The 26,297-nt window shown below is 49.4% G+C and overlaps 1 protein-coding gene across 2 annotated transcripts in view; it reads right to left on the bottom strand.

Annotated features, from left to right (window-relative positions):
* The window catches only part of gpatch1 (G patch domain containing 1), a 62,442-nt gene that overhangs the window by 18,507 nt on the left and 17,638 nt on the right, over positions 1 to 26,297 (bottom strand). For both annotated transcript variants that reach the window (XM_087995678.1, XM_087995679.1), the window contains exons 6-10: positions 25,373 to 25,431; positions 21,774 to 22,019; positions 18,686 to 18,833; positions 18,504 to 18,583; positions 6,998 to 7,202 (exon numbers count right to left, since the gene is read on the bottom strand). In XM_087995678.1, coding sequence (XP_087851804.1) covers positions 6,998 to 7,202; positions 18,504 to 18,583; positions 18,686 to 18,833; positions 21,774 to 22,019; positions 25,373 to 25,431 — 738 coding nt within the window. The remainder of the gene's footprint in view (positions 1 to 6,997; positions 7,203 to 18,503; positions 18,584 to 18,685; positions 18,834 to 21,773; positions 22,020 to 25,372; positions 25,432 to 26,297) is intronic.

Here is a 26,297-nt window from a genome sequence, read left to right as displayed (position 1 = left end):
GATATTCACCAATGATTGTACAATGTTCAGCACCATGTTCAAATGCAACAAGACCTGGACAGTATCTGGGTTTGGGCTGACAGGTGACAACCAGCATTCTGGTTACATAGTTGCCTGGCAATGACAATCTCCAACAGCAGAGAATCTAATCATTGCTCTTAATATTCAATGACATTACTCTCACTGAATCCCTCCTATCAACATCCTGAGGATTGACCAGAAACCGAATTCCAGCAATTGTACTCAAGTCTGGAACGCTCTCCCTGCAAGTGTAGTGGATGGAGGTTCAATTGAAGCATTCCCAGGAACATAGGAATTAGGAATTGGAGTAGGCAATTCAGCCCTTTAAGCCTGCTTCACCATTTAACTTGATCATAGCTGATCTTATCCTAGTTTCAACTCCACTTTGCTGCCTGCTCCCCACAGCCCTTTATTCTACTTTTCATCAGAAACATATCTATTTCTTTCTTGAACCTATTGATTGATTTTGCCTTGCCTGCACTCTGGGCAGTTCCAGATTCACAACCCTCTGAAAGTAGTAGTTTCTCCTCATCTTAGTCTTGAACCTATCTCCTCTCAATCTATATCTATGACCTCTTGTTTGAGACTGCCCCAAAGGGGGAAAAGCTGTTCAACGTTCACTTTACCAATCCCCATTAGCATTTTATATACCTCAATCAGATCTCCCTCATTCTTCTGAACTCTAACGAGTACAGACTCAGGTTATTCAACTGCTCCTCGTACAACAGCCCTTTTCGTTCCTGGAATCAATCCAGTGAACTTCCTCTGCACTGTCTCCAGTACCACCACATTTTTCCTCAATCAACAAGACTAAAACTGGACACAATAGACCAGGTGTGGTCTCATCAACACCTTATATAATTGTAACAATATTTCTTTCAATATTGTCGCACAGCATGGTAACAGACCCTGTAGTCCAACTGGTCCATGCTGACCAAGTCCTTTTGCAAGAAATGCTAAGGTTCCATTTGCCTTTCTCAATATATGCTGCACTTGAATCGGCACTTTCTGCAATTCATGTTCAAGAACACCCAGATCCCTGTGAATAGATGCACTTTGAATCTTCCAATTTAAATAATTTGCTCTTTTATTTTCTGGCCAAAATGGACAACTTCGCACTTATCCACATTAAACTCCATCTGCCAGACTCAGGGCCATTCTCCAAGCCTATCAATATCCACCGGGAAATCTTTATCCCCTCATTACAGATTGCTTTCCCACTATTTTAGTTTCATCTGTGAATATTGCTCTGTTACACAATCCCAGCTGGCTAATTATTTATATAGACTGTAAACAGCAGAGGTCCAAGAACTAAACTTTGTGACACACCACTAGTTACAGTTCGCCAACCAGAGAAGGACCCATTTATCCCAACAGTTAGCTTTCTATCAATCTGCCAATCCACTGACCAAGCCAATACTCCTCACTTAACCCCCTTCTAGATCAGAAGGCATCTAACCTTCTAGATTAGACTTTAGTGCAGCACCTTGTCAAATACCTTGTAGAATTCTAAATATATCACATCCACCAGATCCCCAATACCCATTGGACCCCAATATCCACTTGCTGCTTAACTCCTCAAAGAACTCCTGCAAAGTTAACAAGCACAATTTGTCCTTCATAAAACCATGCAGTCATTGCTGCATTGAGTTTTATTTTCCCCAAGTGTTGAGTTATGATTGACTCCAGCAACTTCCCCACGACATAGACCAAACTAACTGGTCCACAGATTCCCATTTTCTGCCTATTCCCTTTTTTTGGAAGGAGCGTGTCACATTGGCTGGTATTCATATCCACTGGGACCTCTCCAGAATCCAGGGAATTTTAGAATATCATAACTAATCCATCCATTCAAGAGGGCTGCTTAAATAGAAAAAAACAAAATAAATCGTGAGACTTTCTTCCCCATGGCAGACATGTTGAAGATCAGAAAGCACAGGGTTTAAGGTGAGGAGCAAGGGGTTTAAGGAGATCTGAGAAAAATTGTTTTCACCCAGGTGACAGATATATGGAACACATCACCTGAGGAGGTGATGAATGCAGCGACTGGTTGAGTACTTAAAATGGCTTTCAGTCAGCTATGGACCAAGTGAGATCAGTGTTTGTTTGTCAGCACAGATGCGGTGGGCTGAAGGGCCTGTTTCTTTCCTGTGTAACTCTGTAACATGAAAAGGATTGAGGAAAAGGCAGAAGAATGCTATTAACTCATTTGGAGAGCTGATGCTGACATGATGGGCTGAACGGCTTCATCCTACACCATTACTCAATGTGATTCTGTGATAAATACGGTGGAGACAAGAGCAGGTTAGAGGTGAGGCAAAGAGCACCAGTCTAATCTAGTCTCAGGTATTCTGCAGCAAGGCACAGGTCAGGAGTGGGATAGAATACTCCCCACTTGCCTGGATGGGTGCAGCCTCAACAACATTCAAGAAGCTTGACACCTTCTGGGTCAAAGCAGCCCACTTGATTGGCACCACATGCACAAACACCCACTCCCTCCACCACCGATGCTCAGTAGCAGCAGTGTGTAGAATTTACAAGATGCACAATAGACAATAGGTGCAGGAGTAGGCCATTCTGCCCTTCGAGCCTGCACTGCCATTCAATATAATCATGGCTGATCATTCCTAAACAGTAACCTGTTCCTGCCTTATCTCCATAACCCTTTATTCCACTATCTTTGAGAGCTCTATCCAACTCTTTCTTAAATGAATCCAGAGACTGGGCCTCCACTGCCCTCTGGGGCAGAGCATTCCACACACCCACCACTCTCTGGGTGAAGAAGTTTCTCCTGAGCTCTGTCCTAAATGGTCTACCCTGTATTTTTAAGCTGTGTCCTCTGGTTCGGCACTCACCCATCAGTGGAAATATGTTTCCTACTGCCAGAGTGTCCAATCCTTTCATAATCTTATACGTCTCAATCAGATCCCCTCTCAACCTTCGAAACTCAAGGGTATACAAGCCCAGTCGCTTCAGTCTTTCAGTGTAAGGTAATCCTGCCATTCCAGGAATTGACCTCGTGAACCTACGCTGCACTCGCTCAATAGCCAGAATGTCTTTTCTCAAATTTGGAGACCAGAACTGCACACAGTACTCCAGGTGTGGTCTCACCAGGGCCCTGTACAGCTGCAGAAGCACCTCTTTGCTTCTATACTCAATTCCTCTTGTTATGAAGGCCGGCATGCTATTATCCTTCTTCACTACCTGCTGTACCTGCATGCTGGCCTTCATTGACTGGTGTAGAAGAACACCCAGATCTCTCTGTACTGCCCCTTTGCATAAATCGATTCCATTGAGGTAGTAATCTGCCTTTCTGTTCTTGCTACCAAAGTGGATAACCGTACATTTATCCACATTAAACTGCATCTGCCGTGCATCTGCCCACTCACCTAACCTGTCCAGGTCACCCTGTAATCTCCTAACATCCTCATCACATTTCACCCTGCCACCCAGCTTTGTATCATCAGCAAATTTGCTAATGTTATTGCTGATACCATCTTCTATATCATTAACTGCAGAAACTCACTAAAGATCCTCAGACAGCACCTTCCAAACCAACAACAACAACAATCATCTAGAAGGGTGAAGGTAGCAGATACACAGGAACAGCACCTCCTGCAAGATCCCCTCCAAACCACTCACTGACTTGGAAATGTATCGCTCCTTCACTGTGACATCTCCGTGGGTGTCTGACACCCAGGAACTGAAAAGTTCAAGAAACTAGCTCATCATGACCTTCTCCAGGACAATTAGGGATGAACAATAAATGCTCACTTCGCCAGCTCCACCTTCACCCAATAAATGATTTTTAAAAACTCTGAGATCACAGAGTAACAGGAGCAATGCCATATGGATCTGAAAACATGGATGAATTTTTTAAAATGCAGGTATTGATTGACCAAGACTCAATGTTGTTCAGGGAGCATAAGAGTGATCATTAACAGATTTGCTGTGAGTTAAGAATCACTTCACATTTCCACAACTACCCTGAACTAACAAATGGGCAGAAATTAATATTGTCAACACCCCATGGAGATATTCCTGTGATGAAATGACAGGGACCTCCACTGTATGCTGAGTGTCAACCCTCTGTGACGCAGCACTACAAACCAACTGTTTGATCCTGTCTCCTAAACCTACATCCAGCCTTTGGCTGCCAGACGGTGCCTGCAGATTATTCCAGTGCTCTGACCTGAGACAAAAGATTCTGCGTTCCCCCCAACTACAGGCTGTGACATTCTATTGCAATATTGTCCAAGTCCTTCTGCAGCCTCCCTGCCTCAACACGATCTGCGTGTCCGCCTATTTTGTGGCTGTTTCTGTATAGCAGGATCCCACAGCAGCAATATGATACTGCCCAAGTAATTAAGACTTAGTTATGTTAAAGGATGAATGTTTTCCAGGACACAGAGAATTCTGTGTTCCACATCAGATCGTGGTCCCATGATCTTTTATATTTTCTGGCAAAGACAGACATTACTCTGATTTAACAAATCACCTGAAAGTGACAGTGACAGAGCAGCTCTCCCTCTGTGGAACTCATTGCCACAGAGGGCCATGGAAGCAAAGTCACTGAATGCATTTAAGACTGAGCTAGATAGCTTTCTGATGAGTAAAGGGACCAAAAAGGCAGGAGAATGGGATGGAGAAACAGATCAGTTATGATTGAACGGCAGAGTAGACCTGATGAGCCGAATGGCCTAATTTTGCTCATAGAACATAGAAGAATACAGCGCAGTACAGGCCCTTCGGCCCTCGATGTTGCACCGATCCAAGCCCACCTAACCTACACTAGCCCCTATCCTCCATATGCCTATCCAATGCCCGCTTAAATGTCCATAAAGAGGGAGAGTCCACCACTGCTACTGGCAGGGCATTCCATGAACTCACGGCTTGCTGAGTAAAGAATCTACCCCTAACATCTGTCCTATACCTACCACCCCTTAATTTAAAGCTATGCCCCCTTGTAATAGCTGACTCCATACGTGGAAAAAGGTTCTCATGGTCAACCCTATCTAAACTCCTGATCATCTTGTACACCTCTATCAAGTCAAATCTAAACCTTCTTTTCTCCAATGAAAACAGCCCCAAGTGCCTCAGCCTTTCCTCATACGATCTTTCTGCCATACCAGGCAACATCCTGGTAAACCTCCTCTGCAACCGTTCCAGTGCCTCCACATCCTTCCTATAGTATGGCGACCAAAACTGCACACAATACTCCAGATGCGGCCGCACCAGAGTCTTATACAACTGCAACATGACCTCAGTACTCCGGAACTCAATTCCTCTACCAATAAAAGCCAGTACGCCATATGCCTTCTTCACCGCACTATTTACCTGGGTGGCAACTTTCAAAGATCTGTGTACATGGACACCAAGATCCCTCTGCTCATCCACACTACCAAGTATCCGACCATTAGCCCAGTACCCCATCTTTTTGTTACTCTTACCAAAGTGAATCACCTCACACTTAGCTACATTGAACTCCATTTGCCACCTTTCTGCCCAGTTCAGCAGCTTATCTATATCCCGCTGTAACCTGCCACATCCTTCCTCACTGTCTACAACTCTTCCGACTTTCGTATCATCCGCAAACTTGCTCACCCAACCTTCTAACCCCTCCTCCAGGTCATTTATAAAAATGACAAACAGCAATGGTCCCAAAACAGATCCTTGCGGAACACCGCTAGTGACGGCACTCCAAGATGAACCTTTGCCATCAACTACTACCCTCTGTCTTCTTCCAGCCAGCCAACTCCTAATCCAAACCTCCAACTCACCCTCAATGCCATACCTCCGTATTTTTTGCAGTAGTCTACCATGGGGAACCTTATCAAACGCCTTACTAAAATCCATATACACCACATCTACCGCTTTCCCCTCGTCCACCTCCTTAGTCACCTTCTCAAAGAATTCAATAAGGTTTGTGAGACACGACCTGCCCTTCACAAAACCATGCTGACTATCCTTGATCACATTATTCCTATCCAGATGTTCATAAATCCTATCCCTTACAATTCTCTCTAAGACTTTGCCCACAACAGAAGTGAGACTCACCGGCCTATAGTTACTAGGGTTATCCCTACTCCCCTTCTTGAACAAGGGAACCACATTTGCTAGCCTCCAATCTTCTGGCACTACTCCTGTAGACAACGAGGACATAAAAATCAAGGCCAATGGCTCTGCAATCTCCTCCCTTGCTTCCCAGAGAATCCTTGGATAAATGCCATCAGGCCCAGGGGACTTAGCTATTTTCACCCTTTCCAGAATTTCCAACACCTCTTCCCTACATACCTCAAAGCCATCCATTCTACTTAATTCTGACTCAGTACTCACATTGACAACAATGTCCTGTTCCTGAGTGAATACTGACAAAAAGTATTCATTCAGTGTCTCCCCAATCTCTTCAGCCTCCACACGCAACTTCCCACTACTATCCTTGACTGGACCTATTCCTACCCTAGTCATTCTTTTATTCCTGACATACCTATAGAAAGCCTTAGGGTTTTCCTGTACCTTATGGTTGTTATGTTTTCTACATTACAGCAGTCACCACTTCACTGGCCTCAAAGAGTTTTGGGATGTCCCAGAATTGTGAAAGGTGCTACAGAAATGCAAGTTCTTTCTTCTTAGGCTGGAAAGGGCTAGGGTTTTTAAGATTTGCTTTTTAGTGTTAACTCTCAGAAATTAAATCTTGCTGCAGAGTAGTTTACCACTTTGTACAGACGCTGCGTGTCGGTGCTGTGCTCTGCGCGGACGCTGCGTGTCGGTGCTGTGCTGCGCTGCATACAGACACTGCGTGTCGGTGCTGGGCTGTGCGCGGACGCTGCGTGTCGGTGCTGTGCTGCGCTGCATACAGACACTGCGTGTCGGTGCTGTGCTGTGTGCGGACGCTGCGTGTCGGTGCTGTGCTGCGCTGCATACAGACACTGCGTGTCAGTGCTGTGCTCTGTACAGATGCTGGGCGTTCCAGTACCTTGAAGAGCAGTTTCTCCGAGCAGTTGCCGTCTCTGTGTTGCATTCAGCTGGTGCCGCCCTCTCGGTCCTGTCTCAGTGCCATGCTGGCCAGTCGATGCCTCAAGTGCCTGTGCCACGATGGTGCTGACAGTACCAGGCACCACGACTGGTCGGAAGTAATGAACAGGCCTGTAGTCCCTCGGCAGGTCAGGGGGGCCATATACCTGACACATGTAACAATGGGCAAGGTGTTAGACTGAGGAGGCCTTCCTCTCGGATTCACGTGCATGCACGCGCAGACACACCCCCACTCGCACGCACACAGACACACACGGACACGCGTGCACACACACACGCAGACAGAGTCCCCTTGTTCTGTTGGAACAATGGGCCCTGAGCTTAAATCGAGGGCGAAGGGGGAAGGCAATGGCCTTCAGGTTTTATCACTGGACTGTTATTCTGAAGACCACACTAATGTTCTGGGGACCTGGATTCAAATCCCACTACACTAGACGGCAGAACGTGAATTCAGTAAAACTCTGGAATTTAGAGCCTAATGATGACCATGAATTGTCAGGAAAAACCCACCTGGTTCACTAAAGTCCTTCAGGGAAGGAAACTGCCGCCCTCCCCTGCTCTAGCCTCCATTTGATTCCACACCCACAGCAATGTGGTTGACTCTTAACTGCCCTCTGGGCAATAGGGAGGAGCAATAAATACTGCCCAGCCAGAGACACCCACATCCCGTGTACAAAAAAGATGGATTGCCACTTTGGGGCGATCAGTGCTGTAAATGACAGCCACTCTCCAATGATGCAGCACCGAAGCTACGTCAGAAGCAGTCTCAGTGCCTCTTCTGTCCTGCATGACAAAAGGAGGCCACTCAGCCCACATTACCTGTGGTAGCTCTTCAAAAGAAGTATTCAAGTAACTCCACTCCAACCAGCTCCTTCTGTATAGCCAAGGAAAGTTTTCCTTTCCAAATTTTTATTCAATTCATTTTAGAGTCACAGGGTCAGATAGATGTACAGCATGGAAACAGACCCTTCGGTTCAATTCATCTATGCTGACCAGATATCCAAACCTAATGCAGTCCCATTTACCAGCACCCGGCCTATATCCCTCCAAACTCTTTCTATTCATATACCTATCCAGATGACTTTTAAATATTGTAATTGTACCAGCCTCCACCACATCCTCTGGCAACTTATTCCACACACGTACCACCCACTGCATGAAAATGTTGCTCCTTAGGTCTTTTTTATATCTTTCCCCTCTCACCCTCAACCTATGCCCTATAGTTCTGGACTCCCCCACCCCAGGAAAGAGACTTTGTCTATTTACCCTATCCATGCCCCTCATGATTTTATAAACCTCTATAAGGTCACCCCTCAGCCTCCGACGCTCCAGGGAAAACAGCCCCAGCCTGTTCAGCGTCTCCCTGTTGCTCAAACCCTCCAACCCTGGCAACATCCTTTACATTTTAAAGTTTCATAATATCCTTCCTCTTGGAGGGAGACCAGAATTGCACGCAATATTCCAAAAGTGGCCTAACCAATGTCCTGTACAGCTGCAACATGACCTCTCAACTCCTGTACTCAATATTCTGATCAATAAAGGAAAGCATACCAAACACCTTCACTAACCTAGCTACCTGTAACTCTACTTTCAAGGAGCTATGAACCTGCACTCCAAGGTCTCTTTGTTCAGCAACACTCCCTTGGACCTTACCATTAAGTGCATAAGTCCTGCTAAGATTTGCTTTCCCAAAACGCAGTACCTTGCATTTAGCTGAAATAAACATCTGCCACTCCTCAGCCCATTGGCCCATCTGGTCCAGATCTTGTTGTAATCTGAGGTAACCCTCTTCGTTGTCCACTACACCTCCAATTTTGGTGTTACCTGCAAACTTACTAACTGTACCTCTTATGCTCACATCCAAATCATTTATGTAAATGACAAAAGGTAGAGGACCCAGCACCGATCCTTGTGGCACTCCACTGGTCACAGGCCTCCAGTCTGAAAAACAACCCTCCACCACCACCTGTCTTCTACCTTTGAGCCAGTTCTGTATCCAAATGGCTAGTTCTCCCTGTATTCCATGAGATCTAACCTTGCTCACCAGTCTCCCATGGGGAACCTTGTTGAACACCTATTTGAAGTCCATATAGGTCATATCTACTGCTCTGCCCTCATCAATCCTCTTTGTTACTTTTTCAAAAAGCTCAATCAAGTTTGTGAGACATGATTTCCCACGCACAAAGCCATGTTGACTATCCCTAATCAGTCCTTGCCTTTCCAAATACATGTACATCCTGTCCCTCAGGATTCCCTCCAACAACTTGCCCACCACCGAGGTCAGGCTCACCAGTCTATAGTTCCCTGGCTTGTCCTTGCCACCCTTCTTAAACAGTGGCACCACATTAGCCAACCTCCAGTCTTCCGGCACCTCACCTGTGACTATCGATGATACAAATATCTCAGCAAGAGGCCCAGCAATCACTTCCCTAGCTTCCCACAGAGTTCTCGGGTACACCTGATCAGGTCCTGGGGATTTATCCACTTTTATGCGTTTCAAGACATCCAACACTTCCTCCTCTGTAATATGGACATTTTTCAAGATGTCACCATCTATTTCCCTACAGTCTATATCTTCCATATCCTTTTCCACAGTAAAACTGATATAAAATACTCATTTAATATCTCCCCCATCTCCTGCGGCTTCACACAAAAGCTGCCTTGCTGATCTTTGAGGGGCTCTATTCTCTTCCTAGTTACGCTTTTGTCCTTAATGTATTTGTAAAAACCCTTTGGATTCTCCTTAATTCTATTTGCCAAACCTGTCTCATGTCCCCTTTTTGCCCTCCTGATTTCCCTCTTAAGTGTACTCCTACTGCCTTTATACTCTTCCAAGGATTCACTCGATCTATCCTGCCTATATCTGGCATATGCTTCCTTCTTTTTCTTAACCAAATTCTCAATTTTTTTAGTCATCCAGCATTCCCTACACCTACCAGCCTTCCCTTTCACCTTAACAGGAACATACTGTCTCTGGATTCTCATTAACTCATTTCTGAAGGCTTCCCATTTTCCAGCCGTCCCTTTACCTGCGAACATCCACCCCCAATCAGCTTTTGAAAGTTCTTGCCTAATACCGTCAAAATTGGCCTTTGTCCAATTTAGAACTTCAACTTTTAGATTTCATCACCCTACTTTTCCATAATCACCCTAAAACTCTTACAGATAACTGAGATCTTCTTACAAATTTGTTTCTCAATTTCGCGCTGACTATTGAGGGGTCTTTAGTACAATCCTAATAAGGTGATCATGCGTTTCTTATTTCTCAGTTCCACCCCAAATAACCTTCCTGGTCCTAATCCCAGGAATATCCTCCCTAAATACAGCTGTAATATTATCCCGAATCAAAACCACCACTCCCCCTCCTCTCTTGCCTCCCTTTCTATCCTTCCTGTAGCATTTGTATCCTGGAACATTAAGCTGCCAGTCCTGTCCATCCCTGAGCCACGTCTCTGTAATTGCTATGATATCCCAGCCCCATGTTCCTAACCATGCCCCGAGTTCATCTGCCTTACCTATTAGGCATCTTGGATTGAAATAAATGCAGTTTAATTTACCTTGTTCTCTGCTTTGTCCCTGCCTGCCATGACTGTTTGACTCGCTTCCTTTCCCAACTGTATCAGTCTCAGACTGATTTCTTTCCTCAATATTTCCCTATGTCCCACCCATACCTTTCAGAGGTTTAAATCCTCCCAAGCAGCTCGAGCAAATGTCCCTGCCAGTATATCAGTCCCCTTCCAATTTAGGTGCAATCTGTCCTTCTTGTACAGGTCACTTCTACACCAAAAGAGATTCCAATGATCCAAAAATGTGAATCCTTCTCCCATACACCAGCTCCTCAGCCATGCATTCATCTGCTCTATCCTCCTATTCCTGCCCTCACTAGCTCATAACACCAGGAGTAATCCAGATATTACTACCCTCAAGGACCTCCTTTTTAAATTCCTACCTAACTTCCTATATTTTCCCTTAAGAAACTCATCATTTTCTCTCCCTGTGTAATTAGCTCCAATGTAAACACGTCCTCCTGCTGATCCCTCTCCCCTTTGAGAATACTTTGGATCCTCTCAGCGATATTTTGTGATCCTGGCACTATGGCAGAAAGACACCATTCTGAACTTGCAGCGTGGGTTGGTACCTGGGACTTCGATGTTGTGGCTATTACGGAGACATGGGTAGAACAGGGACAGGATTGGCTGTTGCAGGTTCCAGGGTTTAAATGTTTTAGTAGGGTCAGAGGTGGGGGTAAAAGAGGGGGAGGTGTGGCATTGCTTGTCAAAGATAGTATTACAGCTGTGGAAAGGACGATGGATGAAGACTCGCCATCTGAGGTAGTTTGGGCTGAGGTTAGGAATAGGAAAGGTGAGCTCACCCTGTTAGGAGTCTTTTACAGGCCTCCTAATAGTCCTAGAAATGTAGAAGAAAGGATTGCGAGGATGATTCAAGAGAAGAGTGAAAGTAATAGGGTGGTTGTTATGTGGGACTTTAACTTTCCTGATATTGATTGGGAACGCTATAGCTCAAGTTCGTTAGATGGGTCAGTGTTTGTCCAATGTGTGCAGGAGGGTTTCCTGACACAATATGTAGACAGGCCAACAAGAGGTGAGGCCATACTGGATTTGGTTCTGGGTAACGAACCAGGCCAGGTGTTAGAATTAGAGGTAGGTGAGCACTTTGGGGACAGTGACCACAATTCGGCGACTTTTACTCTAGTGATGGAGAGGGATAAGTGTGCACTACAGGGCAAGAGTTATAGCTGAGAGCAGGGAAATTATGATGCGGTGAGGCATGACTTAGGATGTGTGGCTTGGAAAAGTAAGCTTCAAGGCCAGGGCGTAATTGATATGTGGAGCTTGTTCAAGGAGCAACTATTGAGTGTCCTTGATAAGTACGTACCCGTCAGGCAGGGAGGAAAGGGTCGTGTGAGGGAGCCGTGGTTTAATAAGGAATTGGAATCCCTTGTTAAATGGAAGAGGGCGGCCTATGTAAAGATGAGGCGTGAAGGTTCAATTGGGGCGATTGAGAGTTATAAGGTAGCCAGGAAGGACCTGAAGAGAGAGCTAAGAGCAGCAAGGAGGGGTCATGAAAGGTCCTTAGTTGGTAGGATTAGGGAAAACCCAAAGGCTTTCTATAGGTATGTCTGGAATAAAAGAATGACTAGGGTAGGAATAGGTCCAGTCAAGGATAGTAGTGGGAAGTTGCGTGTGGAGGCTGAAGAGATTGGGGAGACACTGAATGAATACTTTTCATCAGTATTCACTCAGGAACAGGACATTGTTGTCGATGTGAATACTGAGTCACAATTAAGTAGAATGGATGGCTTTGAGGTATGTAGAAAAGAGGTGTTGGAAATTCTGGAAAGGGTGAAAATAGATAAGTCCCCTGGGCCTGATGGCATTTATCCAAGGATTCTCTGGGAAGCAAGGGAGGAGATTGCAGAGCCATTGGCCTTGATTTTTATGTCCTCGTTGTCTGCAGGAGTAGTGCCAGAAGATTGGAGGCTAGCAAATGTGGTTCCCTTGTTCAAAAAGGGGAGTAGGGATTACCCTAGTAACTATAGGCCGGTGAGTCTCACTTCTGTTGTGGGCAAAGTCTTAGAGAGAATTGTAAGGGATAGGATTTATGAACATCTGGATAGGAATAATGTGATCATGGATAGTCAGCATGGTTTTGTGAAGGGCAGGTCGTGCCTCACAAACCTTATTGAATTCTTTGAGAAGGTGACTAAGGAGGTGGACGAGGGGAAAGCGGTAGATGTGGTGTATATGGATTTTAGTAAGGTGTTTGATAAGGTTCCCCATGGTAGGCTACTTCAAAAAATACAGAGGTATGGCATTGAGGGTGAGTTGGAGGTTTGGATTAGGAGTTGGCTGGCTGGAAGAAGACAGAGGGTAGTAGTTAATGGCAAAGGTTCATCTTGGAGTGCCGTCACTAGTGGTGTTCCGCAAGGATCTGTTTTGGGACCATTGCTGTTTGTCATTTTTATAAATGACCTGGAGGAGGGGTTAGAAGGTTGGGTGAGCAAGTTTGCGGATGATACGAAAGTCGGAGGAGTTGTAGACAGTGAGGAAGGATGTGGCAGGTTACAAGGGGATATAGATAAGCTGCAGAGCTGGGCAGAAAGGTGGCAAATGGAGTTCAATGTAGCTAAGTGTGAGGTGATTCACTTTGGTAAGAGTAACAAAAAGATGGGGTACTGGGCTAATGGTCGGATACTTGGTAGTGTGGATGAGCAGAGGGATCTTGGTGTCCATGTACACAGATCTTTGAAAGTTGCCACCCAGGTAAATAGTGTGGTGAAGAAGGCATATGATGTACTGGCTTTTATTGGTAGAGGAATGGAGTTCCGGAGTACTGAGGTCATGATGCAGTTGTAGAAGACTCTGGTGCGGCCACATCTGGAGTATTGTGTGCAGTTTTGGTCGCCATACTATAGGAAGGATGTGGAGGCACTGGAACGGGTACAGAGCAGGTTTACCAGGATGTTGCCTGGTATGGTAGAAAGGTCGTATGAGGAAAGGCCGAGGCACTTGGGGCTGTTTTCATTGGAGAAAAGAAGGTTTGGGGTGACTTGATAAAGGTGTACAAGATGATCAGGAGTTTAGATAGGGTTGACCATGAGAACCTTTTTCCACAAATAGAGTCATCTATTACAAGGGGGCATAGCTTTAAATTAAGGGGTGGTAGGTATAGGACAGATGTTCGGGGTAGGTTCTTTACTCAGCGAGTCGTGAGTTCATGGAATGCCCTGCCAGTAGCAGTGGTGGACTCTCCCTCTTTATGGGCATTTAAGCGGGCATTGGATAGGCATATGGAGGATAGTGGGCTAGTGTAGGTTAGGTGGGCTTGGATCGGCGCAACATCGAGGGCCGAAGGGCCTGTACTGCGCTGTATTCTTCTATGTTCTATGTTCTCGCTGTCGGCCAGAGTCGTGTGTTGTGCCTCTGGCTAGAGAGTCCCCTATCACAGTCAATCGCTTAGAACGAGGTATCCCGCTTTACGTTAGAGCCAGTCTCAGTACCAGACACCTGGCTGTTTGTGCTACATTCCCCTGAAGAGTGCATCACCCTCTACATTTTCCAAAACAGCATACTTGTTTGAGATGGAAATAGCCACAGGAGATTCCTGCACTATCTGGTTCCCTCTCCTACCTTTGCTGGAGGTCACCCATCTCCCCGACTGGCTCTTCGATTTATCTCCCTCCCTGCAACTGCCATCCATCAAACCCCTAACTCCTGTAAAGTCTTTATTGCTTCTAACTGCCATTCCAACTGATCTACGTGATCTGACAGGATACGCAACTAAACATACTTCATGCAGACATAATCATCAGTAACATGGAAACTCTCCCTAATCTCCCGCATCCATCAGGAAGGGCACATCACACTAAAGGCCACCTGAGCAATCTACAGACCCAGAAATTAGCCCCGTCTTACTGCTCTAAATGCACTGTTCCATGCTAACTTCATACATATGTTTTTATATTTTTAAAACTTTAATTGAGACAGATCTCAATAACAATAATCAAAAACGAACCCACTATACTTACTCCCATAGATTTACAGAAGAAAAACAGTGAGGTTCCACTTTAAAAAGCCACTGAGCTGGTTCCTGTGCTGTGAGCTCCCGTACACAGGCTTCTCTAAGGTCAGCTCTGAATTTCACTATTTGTTTATTTTTCTTAGAGCGAACTCCAATGTCCAGAGACGTTTGAAACCAGACAGCAAAAGCAGCAGCTTGCCGCTGGGTCAGGCAGCTGTGCAGGTTTCCTTCTCAGTTTGATTCACTTCCCATGTGGTCACTACTTTTGTCCTCCTTCCTCCTTTAAAAAGGGCCTTTGTTTTGATCTTCTGACAATCATTGTTGAATTTTCTTAAAGCAGCCTTTCAGCACTCATTCCTGATCATAGCTCACTGTGTCAAAATATTTCCCATCCTCTCCTGATCACCTTGTCAAGGATTTTAAGTCTGTTCCTACAAAACAGATGGATTTTCAACCACAGACCGAACGGACAGAGAGGGGGAGAGCAGGTTCAGGCAGCTTCTCCTGGGTCTGCTCTTGGTTCCAGTTAAAAACAGCCCTTAACAGATCCAGAACTGAAAGGATATTGCTATGGGTGCTTGTTCAGCGTTTGTTATAATACCCGGGTGTGTCATGGCAGGGGGGTCAGGTAGCGCCCCTGGGGGGAGGGGAGGCCGCACCCCCTGGCCGGAGGGGGAGGCAGCACCCCCGGTGGAGGGGGAAGGGGAGGCAGCACCCCCTGGGGGGGAGGGGAGGCAGCACCCCCTGGCCGGAGGAGGAAGGGGAGGCAGCGCCCCCTGGTGGAGGGGGAGGCAGCGCCCCCCGGTGGAGGGGGAGGCAGCGCCCCCCGGTGGAGGGGGGAGGGGGAGGCAGCGCCCCCGGTGGAGGGGGAAGGGGAGGCAGCACCCCCTGGGGGGGAGGGGAGGCAGCACCCCCTGGCCGGAGGAGGAAGGGGAGGCAGCGCCCCCCGGTGGAGGGGGGAGGGGGAGGCAGCGCCCCCCCGGTGGAGGGTGGAGGGGGAGGCAGCGCCCCCCGGTGGAGGGGGAGGCAGCGCCCCCCGGTGGAGGGGGGAGGGGGAGGCAGCGCCCCCCGGTGGAGGGGGGAGGGGGAGGCAGCGCCCCCCCGGTGGAGGGGGAGGCAGCGCCCCCCGGTGGAGGGGGAGGCAGCGCCCCCCGGTGGAGGGGGAGGCAGCGCCCCCCGGTGGAGGGGGAAGGGGGAGGCAGCGCCCCCCCGGTGGAGGGGGAAGGGGGAGGCAGCGCCCCCCGGTGGAGGGGGAAGGGGGAGGCAGCGCCCCCCGGTGGAGGGGGAAGGGGGAGGCAGCGCCCCCCGGTGGAGGGGGAAGGGGGAGGCAGCGCCCCCCGGTGGAGGGGGAAGGGGGAGGCAGCGCCCCCCGGTGGAGGGGGAAGGGGGAGGCAGCGCCCCCCGGTGGAGGGGGGAGGGGGAGGCAGCGCCCCCCCGGTGGAGGGGGAGGCAGCGCCCCCCGGTGGAGGGGGAGGCAGCGCCCCCCGGTGGAGGGGGGAGGGGGAGGCAGCGCCCCCCGGTGGAGGGGGGAGGGGGAGGCAGCGCCCCCCCGGTGGAGGGGGAGGCAGCGCCCCCCGGTGGAGGGGGAGGCAGCGCCCCCCGGTGGAGGGGGAAGGGGGAGGCAGCGCCCCCCCGGTGGAGGGGGAAGGGGGAGGCAGCGCCCCCCGGTGGAGGGGGAAGGGGGAGGCAGCGCCCCCCGGTGGAGGGGGAAGGGGGAGGCAGCGCCCCCCGGTGGAGGGGGAAGGGGGAGGCAGCGCCCCCCGGTGGAGGGGGAAGGGGGAGGCAGCGCCCCCCGGTGGAGGGGGAAGGGGGAGGCAGCGCCCCCCGGTGGAGGGGGAAGGGGGAGGCAGCGCCCCCCGGTGGAGGGGGAAGGGGGAGGCAGCGCCCCCCGGTGGAGGGGGAAGGGGGAGGCAGCGCCCCCCGGTGGAGGGGGAAGGGGGAGGCAGCGCCCCCCGGTGGAGGGGGAAGGGGGAGGCAGCGCCCCCCGGTGGAGGGGGAAGGGGGAGGCAGCGCCCCCCGGTGGAGGGGGAAGGGGGAGGCAGCGCCCCCCGGTGGAGGGGGAAGGGGGAGGCAGCGCCCCCCGGTGGAGGGGGAAGGGGGAGGCAGCGCCCCCCGGTGGAGGGGGAAGGGGGAGGCAGCGCCCCCCGGTGGAGGGGGAAGGGGGAGGCAGCGCCCCCCGGTGGAGGGGGAAGGGGGAGGCAGCGCCCCCCGGTGGAGGGGGAAGGGGGAGGCAGCGCCCCCCCGGTGGAGGGGGAAGGGGGAGGCAGCGCCCCCCGGTGGAGGGGGAAGGGGGAGGCAGCGCCCCCCCGGTGGAGGGGGAAGGGGGAGGCAGCGCCCCCCCGGTGGAGGGGGAAGGGGGAGGCAGCGCCCCCCGGTGGAGGGGGAAGGGGGAGGCAGCGCCCCCCGGTGGAGGGGGAAGGGGGAGGCAGCGCCCCCCGGTGGAGGGGGAAGGGGGAGGCAGCGCCCCCCGGTGGAGGGGGAAGGGGGAGGCAGCGCCCCCCGGTGGAGGGGGAAGGGGGAGGCAGCGCCCCCCGGTGGAGGGGGAAGGGGGAGGCAGCGCCCCCCGGTGGAGGGGGAAGGGGGAGGCAGCGCCCCCCGGTGGAGGGGGAAGGGGGAGGCAGCGCCCCCCGGTGGAGGGGGAAGGGGGAGGCAGCGCCCCCCGGTGGAGGGGGAAGGGGGAGGCAGCGCCCCCCGGTGGAGGGGGAAGGGGGAAGCAGCGCCCCCTGGTGGAGGGGGAAGGGGGAGGCAGCGCCTGCTTATCCTAGGAAGGTTATGGTGGTCCTGAAGAATCGTGTGGATTTGGCAGGATCTCCCATATCTGCTGAAGGTGTTTAAAACGATACAAGGATCTGATAGGCTGGCTACAGAGAGTATTCATACCCTCAAGGAACTGGGCTGCGTAAATGGGGCTGAAATACAGATCGGCTCTGTGCCCGTGGGAATGAGAAACCAGCTGGATGGGGCTGAATAGCCAGCGGCCTAACACATCTGCACCCCCCCCGCCAACCACCCGGGGCTCCAGGTCAGATGGGGATCATCAACTGTGCTTCAGTATAAAACCTATGTTTAGGTAGAAAACCAGCATTGGTTTTCGTAATTAATTTATCCAAGGGATTTAGCCAAATTTCACTGTTACCATGGTTTTTCCTCACCTTCCAGTCTTGTACAAATCAAATATTTGTTTGTTTAGAGTTGACCTTAAACAGGTTGGCTCAATAATGAAGTTACTCAAACTTATTAAATGACAAACAGGATGGGGCAGTCTGGGGGGGGTGGGGGGGGGGGTAAGGCAGACAGGATGGGGCAGTCGGGTTGCATGCATGATCTGTTTTCTCACAAAGCAGAAAGTCACCCAGTCAAGAGTTCATCACCACAACGTCTTCCTCTCATAGTCCTGTCCCTAATGCTGTCAGATAGTGGTACTTCCAGATCACACAGAATCTGTGATCCACTTATTGAGTGGTCAATTGTATTAGAACAAGAAAATATTTGGCCTATTGGCACAGAGGTAACTCTGAGCAATGGCAGTACTTTCAGAAACCATGCATTCAGAGTGAAGCTCTGAGAAACGGGGGCTCTTAGTCCCATGTCAATCAGTCACACAACACACATCATACTCCACTGTAGCCTCTCCCCACTCGAAGCAATCTGCCCCTTCCCTTGTTTGGCCCTAATCCAGGAGCTCCCATTCAGCTTGCCCTGGAATGTATCAATGCTTGTTCATCTCAGCCACTACCTGCACAGCAGAGTTCCACATTCTCACCACTCTCTCTGGAATACTGGTTGGGTTTGTTAGGGACTAGTTTGTGTGGAGTCACCCTGGTTCAGGCCTTCCTCACTTCCCTCATCTTGCTTGTTAAGGGAGGCTGCCACACAGAAGGCAGATTGGCCAATACAGCACTTACCTTCTTGGGTTTGGCTGACTTGGAACCCAAGCAGAAGCCCGCCAACATTTTCCCGATAGATCCGGCCTGAGGAATCGAACCTGGAACAGACAAGTTGGATTGAAATTCACCCTCTCCAAGGTCGACCTGAGCTTGGAAGCATCCTGCAGGGAGCTGCTCATCCCCATGTGACAAACGCTCACCTTTTGTGTTCTTGTATTGCTGTGGTGCAGTCCACCCATAGAGGCCATCCTCCGGTTCCTCCTCTCTCAGTACGGTGTCATACTGGGACAGTGTATCCCTGGCATAGATATCATCATCCTCCTGCTCCAGGGCCCCCACACCGAATGCCTATTAAAGCAGTTAAAAAACAGTCAGTCTGACATCCTGCTGCCCAACGTGCCCACAACGTAACCGCCATTCCAGGCACTCTTACCAAGACGGCAGGAGTGAATATGAAATGCTTTCTCCAGCTTCTGTCAAGTTAGTCTAATGTGAATTGACCCGAGTCTCCACGATGCCTACAAACCTGAAACCAGTACAGCTTCTGGAGCATCAGATCTCCAAAGTAATTCATTACTAATAAAACCCTTCGGGTAATCTTCAGGACGTGAAGATTATTGTTATAAATCACCTCTTCCAAGCCCTGCACTGTCCTCGCTTTCATGCTGCCTGCCCGACCCCCAGCACTGACAAGGTACAGGCAAATGCTCTCTAAATAAAGAATAGAAATGACAAAGACATTGTCTTTAGACTCAAGCAGAATCTCCACCCCGAACTCCATCTTTCTCCTCAGGAATTCTCACAGACTGAACCTCAAAGGGCTTTTTGTTCCAAATGCACTAAGACCCAAACAACACAAGCTTGGGCACACGCATGGCAACTAACACCGGTGCCACACAAAATCCAGGCAACAACAATCGCCAACAAAGAGAATCTCACCACCATCCCCAGACATTCAATGGCATCACCATCACCAATACATCACTATAAACATCTGAGGGGTCCTACTGGGCAGAAACTGAACTGAACTAGCAATATAAATACTGTGGCAACAAGAGTTCCAACACAGGGAATTCTGTAACAAGGAACTCATCTCCTGAATCCCCAGAGGCTATCCACCATCCACTTGGCATATGTAACCCACTTGCTCAAACGCTCAGTCTGTCACTGTCAGACTTTATTTTGTCAATGTTCGAGCAGTCTCATATTCTCCAAACTACAAACTCTACAGCAGTGCACTAACACACCCCAACTCTAACCCATCGCCCCCCCCCGTACCTGTCCGAACACACCCCAACTCGAACCCATCGCCCCCACACCTGTCCGAACACACCCCAACTCTAACCCATCGCCCCCCCGTGCCTGTCCGAACACACCCCAACTCTAACCCATCGACCCCCCGTACCTGTCCGAACACACCCCAACTCTAACCCATCGCCCCCCCCGTACCTGTCCGAACACACCCCAACTCTAACCCATCGCCCCCACACCTGTCCGAACACACCCCAACACTAACCCATCGCCCCCCCCCGTACCTGTCCGAACACACCCCAACTCTAACCCATCGCCCCCACACCTGTCCGAACAGACCCCAACTCTAACCCATCGCCCCCCCCGTACCTGTCCGAACACACCCCAACTCTAACCCATCGCCCCCCCCGTACCTGTCCGAACACACCCCAACTCTAACCCATCGCCCCCCCCGTACCTGTCCGAACACACCCCAACTCTAACCCATCGCCCCCACACCTGTCCGAACAGACCCCAACTCTAACCCATCGCCCCCCCCGTACCTGTCCGAACACACCCCAACTCTAACCCATCGCCCCCCCCGTACCTGTCCGAACACACCCCAACTCTAACCCATCGCCCCCCCCGTACCTGTCCGAACACACCCCAACTCTAACCCATCGCCCCCACACCTGTCCGAACACACCCCAACTCTAACCCATCGCCCCCCCCGTACCTGTCCGAACACACCCCAACTCTAACCCATCGCCCCCACACCTGTCCGAACAGACCCCAACTCTAACCCATCGCCCCCACACCTGTCCGAACAGACCCCAACTCTAACCCATCGCCCCCCCCGTACCTGTCCGAACAGACCCCAACTCTAACCCATCGCCCCCCCCGTACCTGTCCGAACACACCCCAACTCTAACCCATTGCCCCCCCATTCCTGTCCGAACACACCCCAACTCTAACCCATCGCCCCCACACCTGTCCGAACACACCCCAACTCTAACCCATCGCCCCCCCCCATACCTGTCCTAACTCACCCCAACTCTAACCCATCGCCCCCCCGTACCTGCCCTAACTCACCCCAACTCTAACCCATCGCCCCCCCCGTACCTGCCCTAACTCACCCCAACTCTAACCCATCGGCCCCCCATACCTGCCCTAACTCACCCCAACTCTAACCCATCGCCCCCCCGTACCTGCCCTAACTCACCTCAACTCTAACCCATCGCCCCCCGTACCTGTCCGAACACACCCCAACTCTAACCCATTGCCCCCCCCCCCGTACCTGCCCTAACTCACCCAAACTCTAACCCATCGCCCCCCCCCGTACCTGTCCGAACACACCCCAACTCTAACCCATCGCCCCCCCCGTACCTGTCCTAACTCACCCCAACTCTAACCCATCTCCCCCCCCCGTACCTGTCCGAACACACCCCAACTCTAACCCATCGCCCCCCGTACCTGCCCTAACTCACCCCAACTCTAACCCATCGCGCCCCCGCACCTGCCCTAACACACCCCAACTCTAACCCATCGCCCCCCCCGTACCTGTCCGAACAGACCCCAACTCTAACCCATCGCCCCCCACCGTACCTGCCCTAACTCACCCCAACTCTAACCCATCGCCCCCCCCATTCCTGTTCTAACTCACCCCAACTCTAACCCATCGCCCCCCCCCCCCCCCCGCGTACCTGCCCTAACTCACCTCAACTCTAACCCATCGCCCCCCCCCCCGTACCTGCTCTAGCTCACCCCAACTCTAACCCATCGCCCCTGTACCTGCTGCCTGGCCCTCACAATCAGTACAGAGCAGCCAGAGGCCATTTGGCCCACAAAGCCTACCCCAAGTCTCACATTGGCTCCTAGTTCACTAATGCCTCATATTTAAAATTTCATCAAGTTATTTAAATCCTTCAATAGCCTCGCCATGGCACCGCCCCCTCTCCAAACTCCTTCAGCACAGATTTTGCCACTTCTCCAGTTCCGGTTCCCTGCACAGCTCGGATTTCCTTCAGCTCATTGCTGGCAATCTTGCTCTTTGTTCACCTGCCCGCTGATGCCCAGCTTTCTGCCCATGCTGGGTTGAATATCGGCAAGCAGACTGCTGGCCCTGTCCGAGTCGGTGTTGAAGATGTTACTGGAGTCCTGTCTAGATGCCCCAAACAAAGCCCTGCGGGGATCGATTCCACTGTAACCAAGCCCATGGCGATCATCCTTTGATGTGAAGTCCACCACCACCACATCCTTTGGTGCAAAGGTGACATTTTCAGGCTGGTACTCATCCTCTTCCTCCTGGAAGGAGAACCAGAACAGAGAACAGACACAGTTACTGCAAAGTCTTACAATTATGACACAATAGCAAAGACAAGACAGCTTTACTGCCAAACCCCTTTCAGTGTTTAGAAACTGAGAAACAGGAAGAAACCAATCATTCCCTCACATCTTAATCCCCCTATCACCCTGGTCCTCAGCATTGCTGCCTAACAAACTAAAAGTATCATATTCAGGCAGGCATTTCTGTGGCCACAGACGTGACTCCAGGATGCTAGGTCATTTCCTAGCACCAGGATCAGTGATGTCACTGAGTGGCTGCACCGTGAACGGCACACAGTTCCACATGGTTAGCCTTTGAGGAGATTTGGCCAGATGAATGTAGGGTTCAAGAGTTTTGTGCAGGAGGGTGGGTTTTAGATTCTTGGATCAGTAGGACCCTCTCTCCAAAAGGTGGGACCTATACAAGCAGGATGGCCAGCCCTTGAATGAGAGTAGGGACTAACATCCTTGTGAGTGGGTTTGTCTGTGCTGTTGGAAGAAATTTAAACTAGAAGCAGGAAGGCTGCAGAATGACTTGGACAGGATGGGAGAATGGGCAAACAATTTGCAGCTGGAATATAGTGTGGAAAGTGAGAGGTCATGCACTTTGGTAGGAAGAGTAGAAACGTAGACTATTTTCCAACCGGGGAAAGGTTTCAGAAATCTATTTTGGAAGTCGTAGTTCAGGATTCTCGTAAGGTTAACATGTAGTCGGTAGTTAGAAAGGCAAATACAATGTTAGCATTCATTTCGAGAGGGCGAGAACACAAGAGCAGGGATGTGCTGCTGAGGCTGGATAAGGCTGTGGTCAGACCCCAATCAGAATATTGTGAGCATTTGTGGGCCCATATTTAAGGAAGAAGGGATGTTGCTGACATATTGTGGGCCCATATTTAAGGAAGAAGGATAATGGCGGATCTGATTGAAACTTACAGAATACTGAGTGGCCTGCTTTGAGTGGACATGGAGAAGATGTTCCCACTACAGGGAGAGACTGGGACCTGAGGGCACAGCCTCAGGGTGAAGGGATGATTCTTTAGAACTGAGATGAGGAGGAATTTCTTCAACCAGAGGCTGGGGAATCTGAGGAACTCATTGGCACCGAGGGCTGTGGAGGCCAAGTCGCTGAGTGTATTTAAGTCAGAGATAGGCTCTTGATTAGTAAGGAATCAAGGGATCTGGAGAGAAGGCAGGAGAATGAGGTTGAGAAATGTATCAGCCAGGATTGAATGGTGAGGCAGACTTAATGGGCTGAATGGCCTAAATCTGTGCCTACATTTTATGGTCTGAGATGTTACATTTCAGTCACGAAGGGAGGCTGCATGAGCTTGAGTTGGTTTCTTTAGAGAGCAGCGAAGCTGAGGGGGGACCTGTTAGAGCTGTGTAAGATTATGAGGGATATGGGCAGGGTGGTCAGAAAGCACTGCTGCCCTTTATTAGAGGGATAATAACAAGGGGGCAGGATGTTAAGGTGAAAGGCAGAAAGTTGAGAGGGGATTTCTGAAGTGCACTGAAGTGGGAGTGAGGCAGGAAACCTTACAACCTTCTAAAAAGTATTTGGATAAGCATTGAAAATGTTATAACAAGCCAGTTACATCACCAAGTTGGACTTAATGCGTGGTGACTCGTAGGTACCTTTATCAGAGACAGTGAAATACATTTCTGTGTTTATAGCCCCAAATGGGCTAGATCAGTTTAAAGTGATGCCCTGTGAAAACGACACAGGAAGATCCAAACAGAAGATTCGACTGCTGGCTGGTTTTGAAAGTTGAAGTTTTGGTAAATATTAATCGGTGGTTTTATTGGGCGAGTATTATAGAAGGGAAAGTAAAAGATAGGTTAGAGAAAGGAGTTGAAAATAGTTGTTAAGTTAATTATTCTCTGTTATACTTTAAGAAATCAAGTTGTCAATTTTTACTTTAAATAGTTCTTGGCCTCTCGAATGTTCACAGATTACTGCACAGGATAAAGCTTTCCTGTGTTGCTGCTCTAAATTAAGCCAGAGGGTTTATCCTGTGTCCTAACAGGTGGCAGTCTGAGCTGTGACGAGTTGCAAAGATGATTCAAGGTGATTTGTCGAGGCTCAGTGAGTGACAAAGATTTGGGAGATGGAATATGATGTTACACACTTTGTTAGGAAAACAGAAATATTGATTGTTTCTGTGAGGGTGAGGGTCTGGGAAGTACCAAACTTCAAAGGAAGTTGGGTGACCGTGTTCATGAGTCCAAGTGAACCTGCAGGAACAGCAAGAAACTATGAAGGTAAATGGAAGGTGGAGCTTTTAAACAAGAGGTTTTGGATATCGGAGTAGAGATGTCTTAGTGCACTTATATACAGTCTTGGCGAGAGCACAACCAGAGTTTTCTGAGAGGTTTGTTATCTCCTTCCCAAAGATCAAACATCCACAGGGGCAGTAGTTCATCAAACTAATACCTGGGATGGAGTGATTGTTGTCTGAGGAACTGGGCCTATATTTTCTGGCAAAGAATGAGAGGTGATCTCATTCAAATATACAAAACCCTTAAAGGGATTGACAGGGTAGATTCAGGAAGGACATTTCCCCTGCCTGGAGTGGGGTGTGCTGTCCAACACCATGGGATCCTGCCGCTGTTATAGGGCAGACCATTTAGCACTGAGGTGACAAGGAACCTTTTCACTCAAAAGGTGGGGAAACTTTGAAATTGTTTGTCCCAAAAAGAGGCCAGTCACTGAGTATGGGCAAATCTGAGATCGCTAGATTTCTACAGATTAAAACAGCAAGGGGAATTGGATAGTACAGAAAGATGGTATTGAAATAGCAGATCAGCCATGATTTCACTGAACGACAAACCTGACACAAGAAGTTGAATGGATTTGTCCTGCACCTTTTCTTACTGTCTTACATTTGCTCATATCTTCATGGGGAAAGTGCACTTCACAGCCGTAAGGCCAGGACTTTGTTCCAAAGCTGCAGTGGGGCCTGGAACTAAATGTAACACTCCAACTGGGCCTGAAACCAAGGTGCAACACCATCTCCACTCCTTTGTTTCAAAGTATTCTTGTGACAAAGACAAATTTTCCATCAATGCAAAATTATTCATTTTTATCTGTCCTCCTGCTTTTAGTGAAGGGTGTAGTTGAATCACCGAACTTCTCTGTTCTTCTACCATTCCAATCTTCTCACCTTTTTGATAACTATCTGATGTATCATTGCTTAGGTATAGAGTGGATGTTTTTATATTTCTCCATACAAAGCATACATTAAGAGCACATAACACAGCACTGCAGGTAAACCGTTAAAACTGCAAAATGCAGGGCTTGGACACACAACAGTTAGGGTGCTAAGTCATACCTGCGATCCATCTGAACCTTCATCAGGCAAGGAACACCCATACACTTTCACACCTGTCTCTGTGTGGCAAACAAAACAGAAACAGTAAGAGCAACGAGTCCTACATTACTGCATTACAATGGGAAGATACTTGATGTTCAGTCAGTAACTAGGGCCCGAGGGGTGGTCACTGCCTGGGGGTGAAGTTGAAGGTCCCAGCTCAGGTTGTGGTGCTGCAATTAGACCAAGACTCTGGGCCAGAGGAAATGCAGAGGGAGTTCTTGCCCTGGTCATTGTTTCTTCAATGTAGACACAGTGATGCTAAGACCATTAGTATTAGATAAGGGAAACCTCTTTACCCAGAGAGTGGGGATAATGAATATGTTACCAAAGTGAGTAGTTCAGTTGAATAGCACAGATCTATTTTAGGAGTAGCTAGATAAGCATAGGAGGAAGAAAGGAATACCGCTGTCGAGAGGGACCTGTTGTCTTCCATCACCACAACAAACGCAAGAATGGCAACTTTGAATCTTCACAATAATTTCTCCAACAGAAAAGGATAGATTGGAAAATCAAATCCAATTGATTAGACAGTGCCATCGAGAAAACAGAGAACTAATCGGCTCCCAAACCTTTGAGATTGTGCAGAGAATGCAGCTCTGCTCTTGAACGGATATTGCTTCACAAATGAGTGAAATTAGGAGCATGATTATCTTAAATTGCTTTAACAGGTTTATTTGGAAGAACTCATTTTTGGAGAGCTGCTCCTTCATCAGGTAGCTGTGGAACAGGATCATAAAACACAGAATTTATAGTAAAAGGTTACAGTATCATCCAACTGAAACAATATACATGTATTGAACAAATCTAGATTCCTGTTAAGGCTTCTATCTTTTAGAATGGGTTGCAGATTTCAGTTCATTAATATGTAAATCCTAGAAATTCT

This window comes from Chiloscyllium plagiosum, unplaced genomic scaffold, assembly GCF_037043375.1.
Source record: "Chiloscyllium plagiosum isolate Xiang-an unplaced genomic scaffold, Cpla_swu_hap1 HiC_scaffold_17, whole genome shotgun sequence".
Classification (NCBI taxonomy): Eukaryota; Metazoa; Chordata; class Chondrichthyes; order Orectolobiformes; family Hemiscylliidae; genus Chiloscyllium; species Chiloscyllium plagiosum.
The sequence above is the reverse complement of the archived record's forward strand: the minus strand, read 5'-3'. Positions and strand labels throughout refer to the sequence as shown.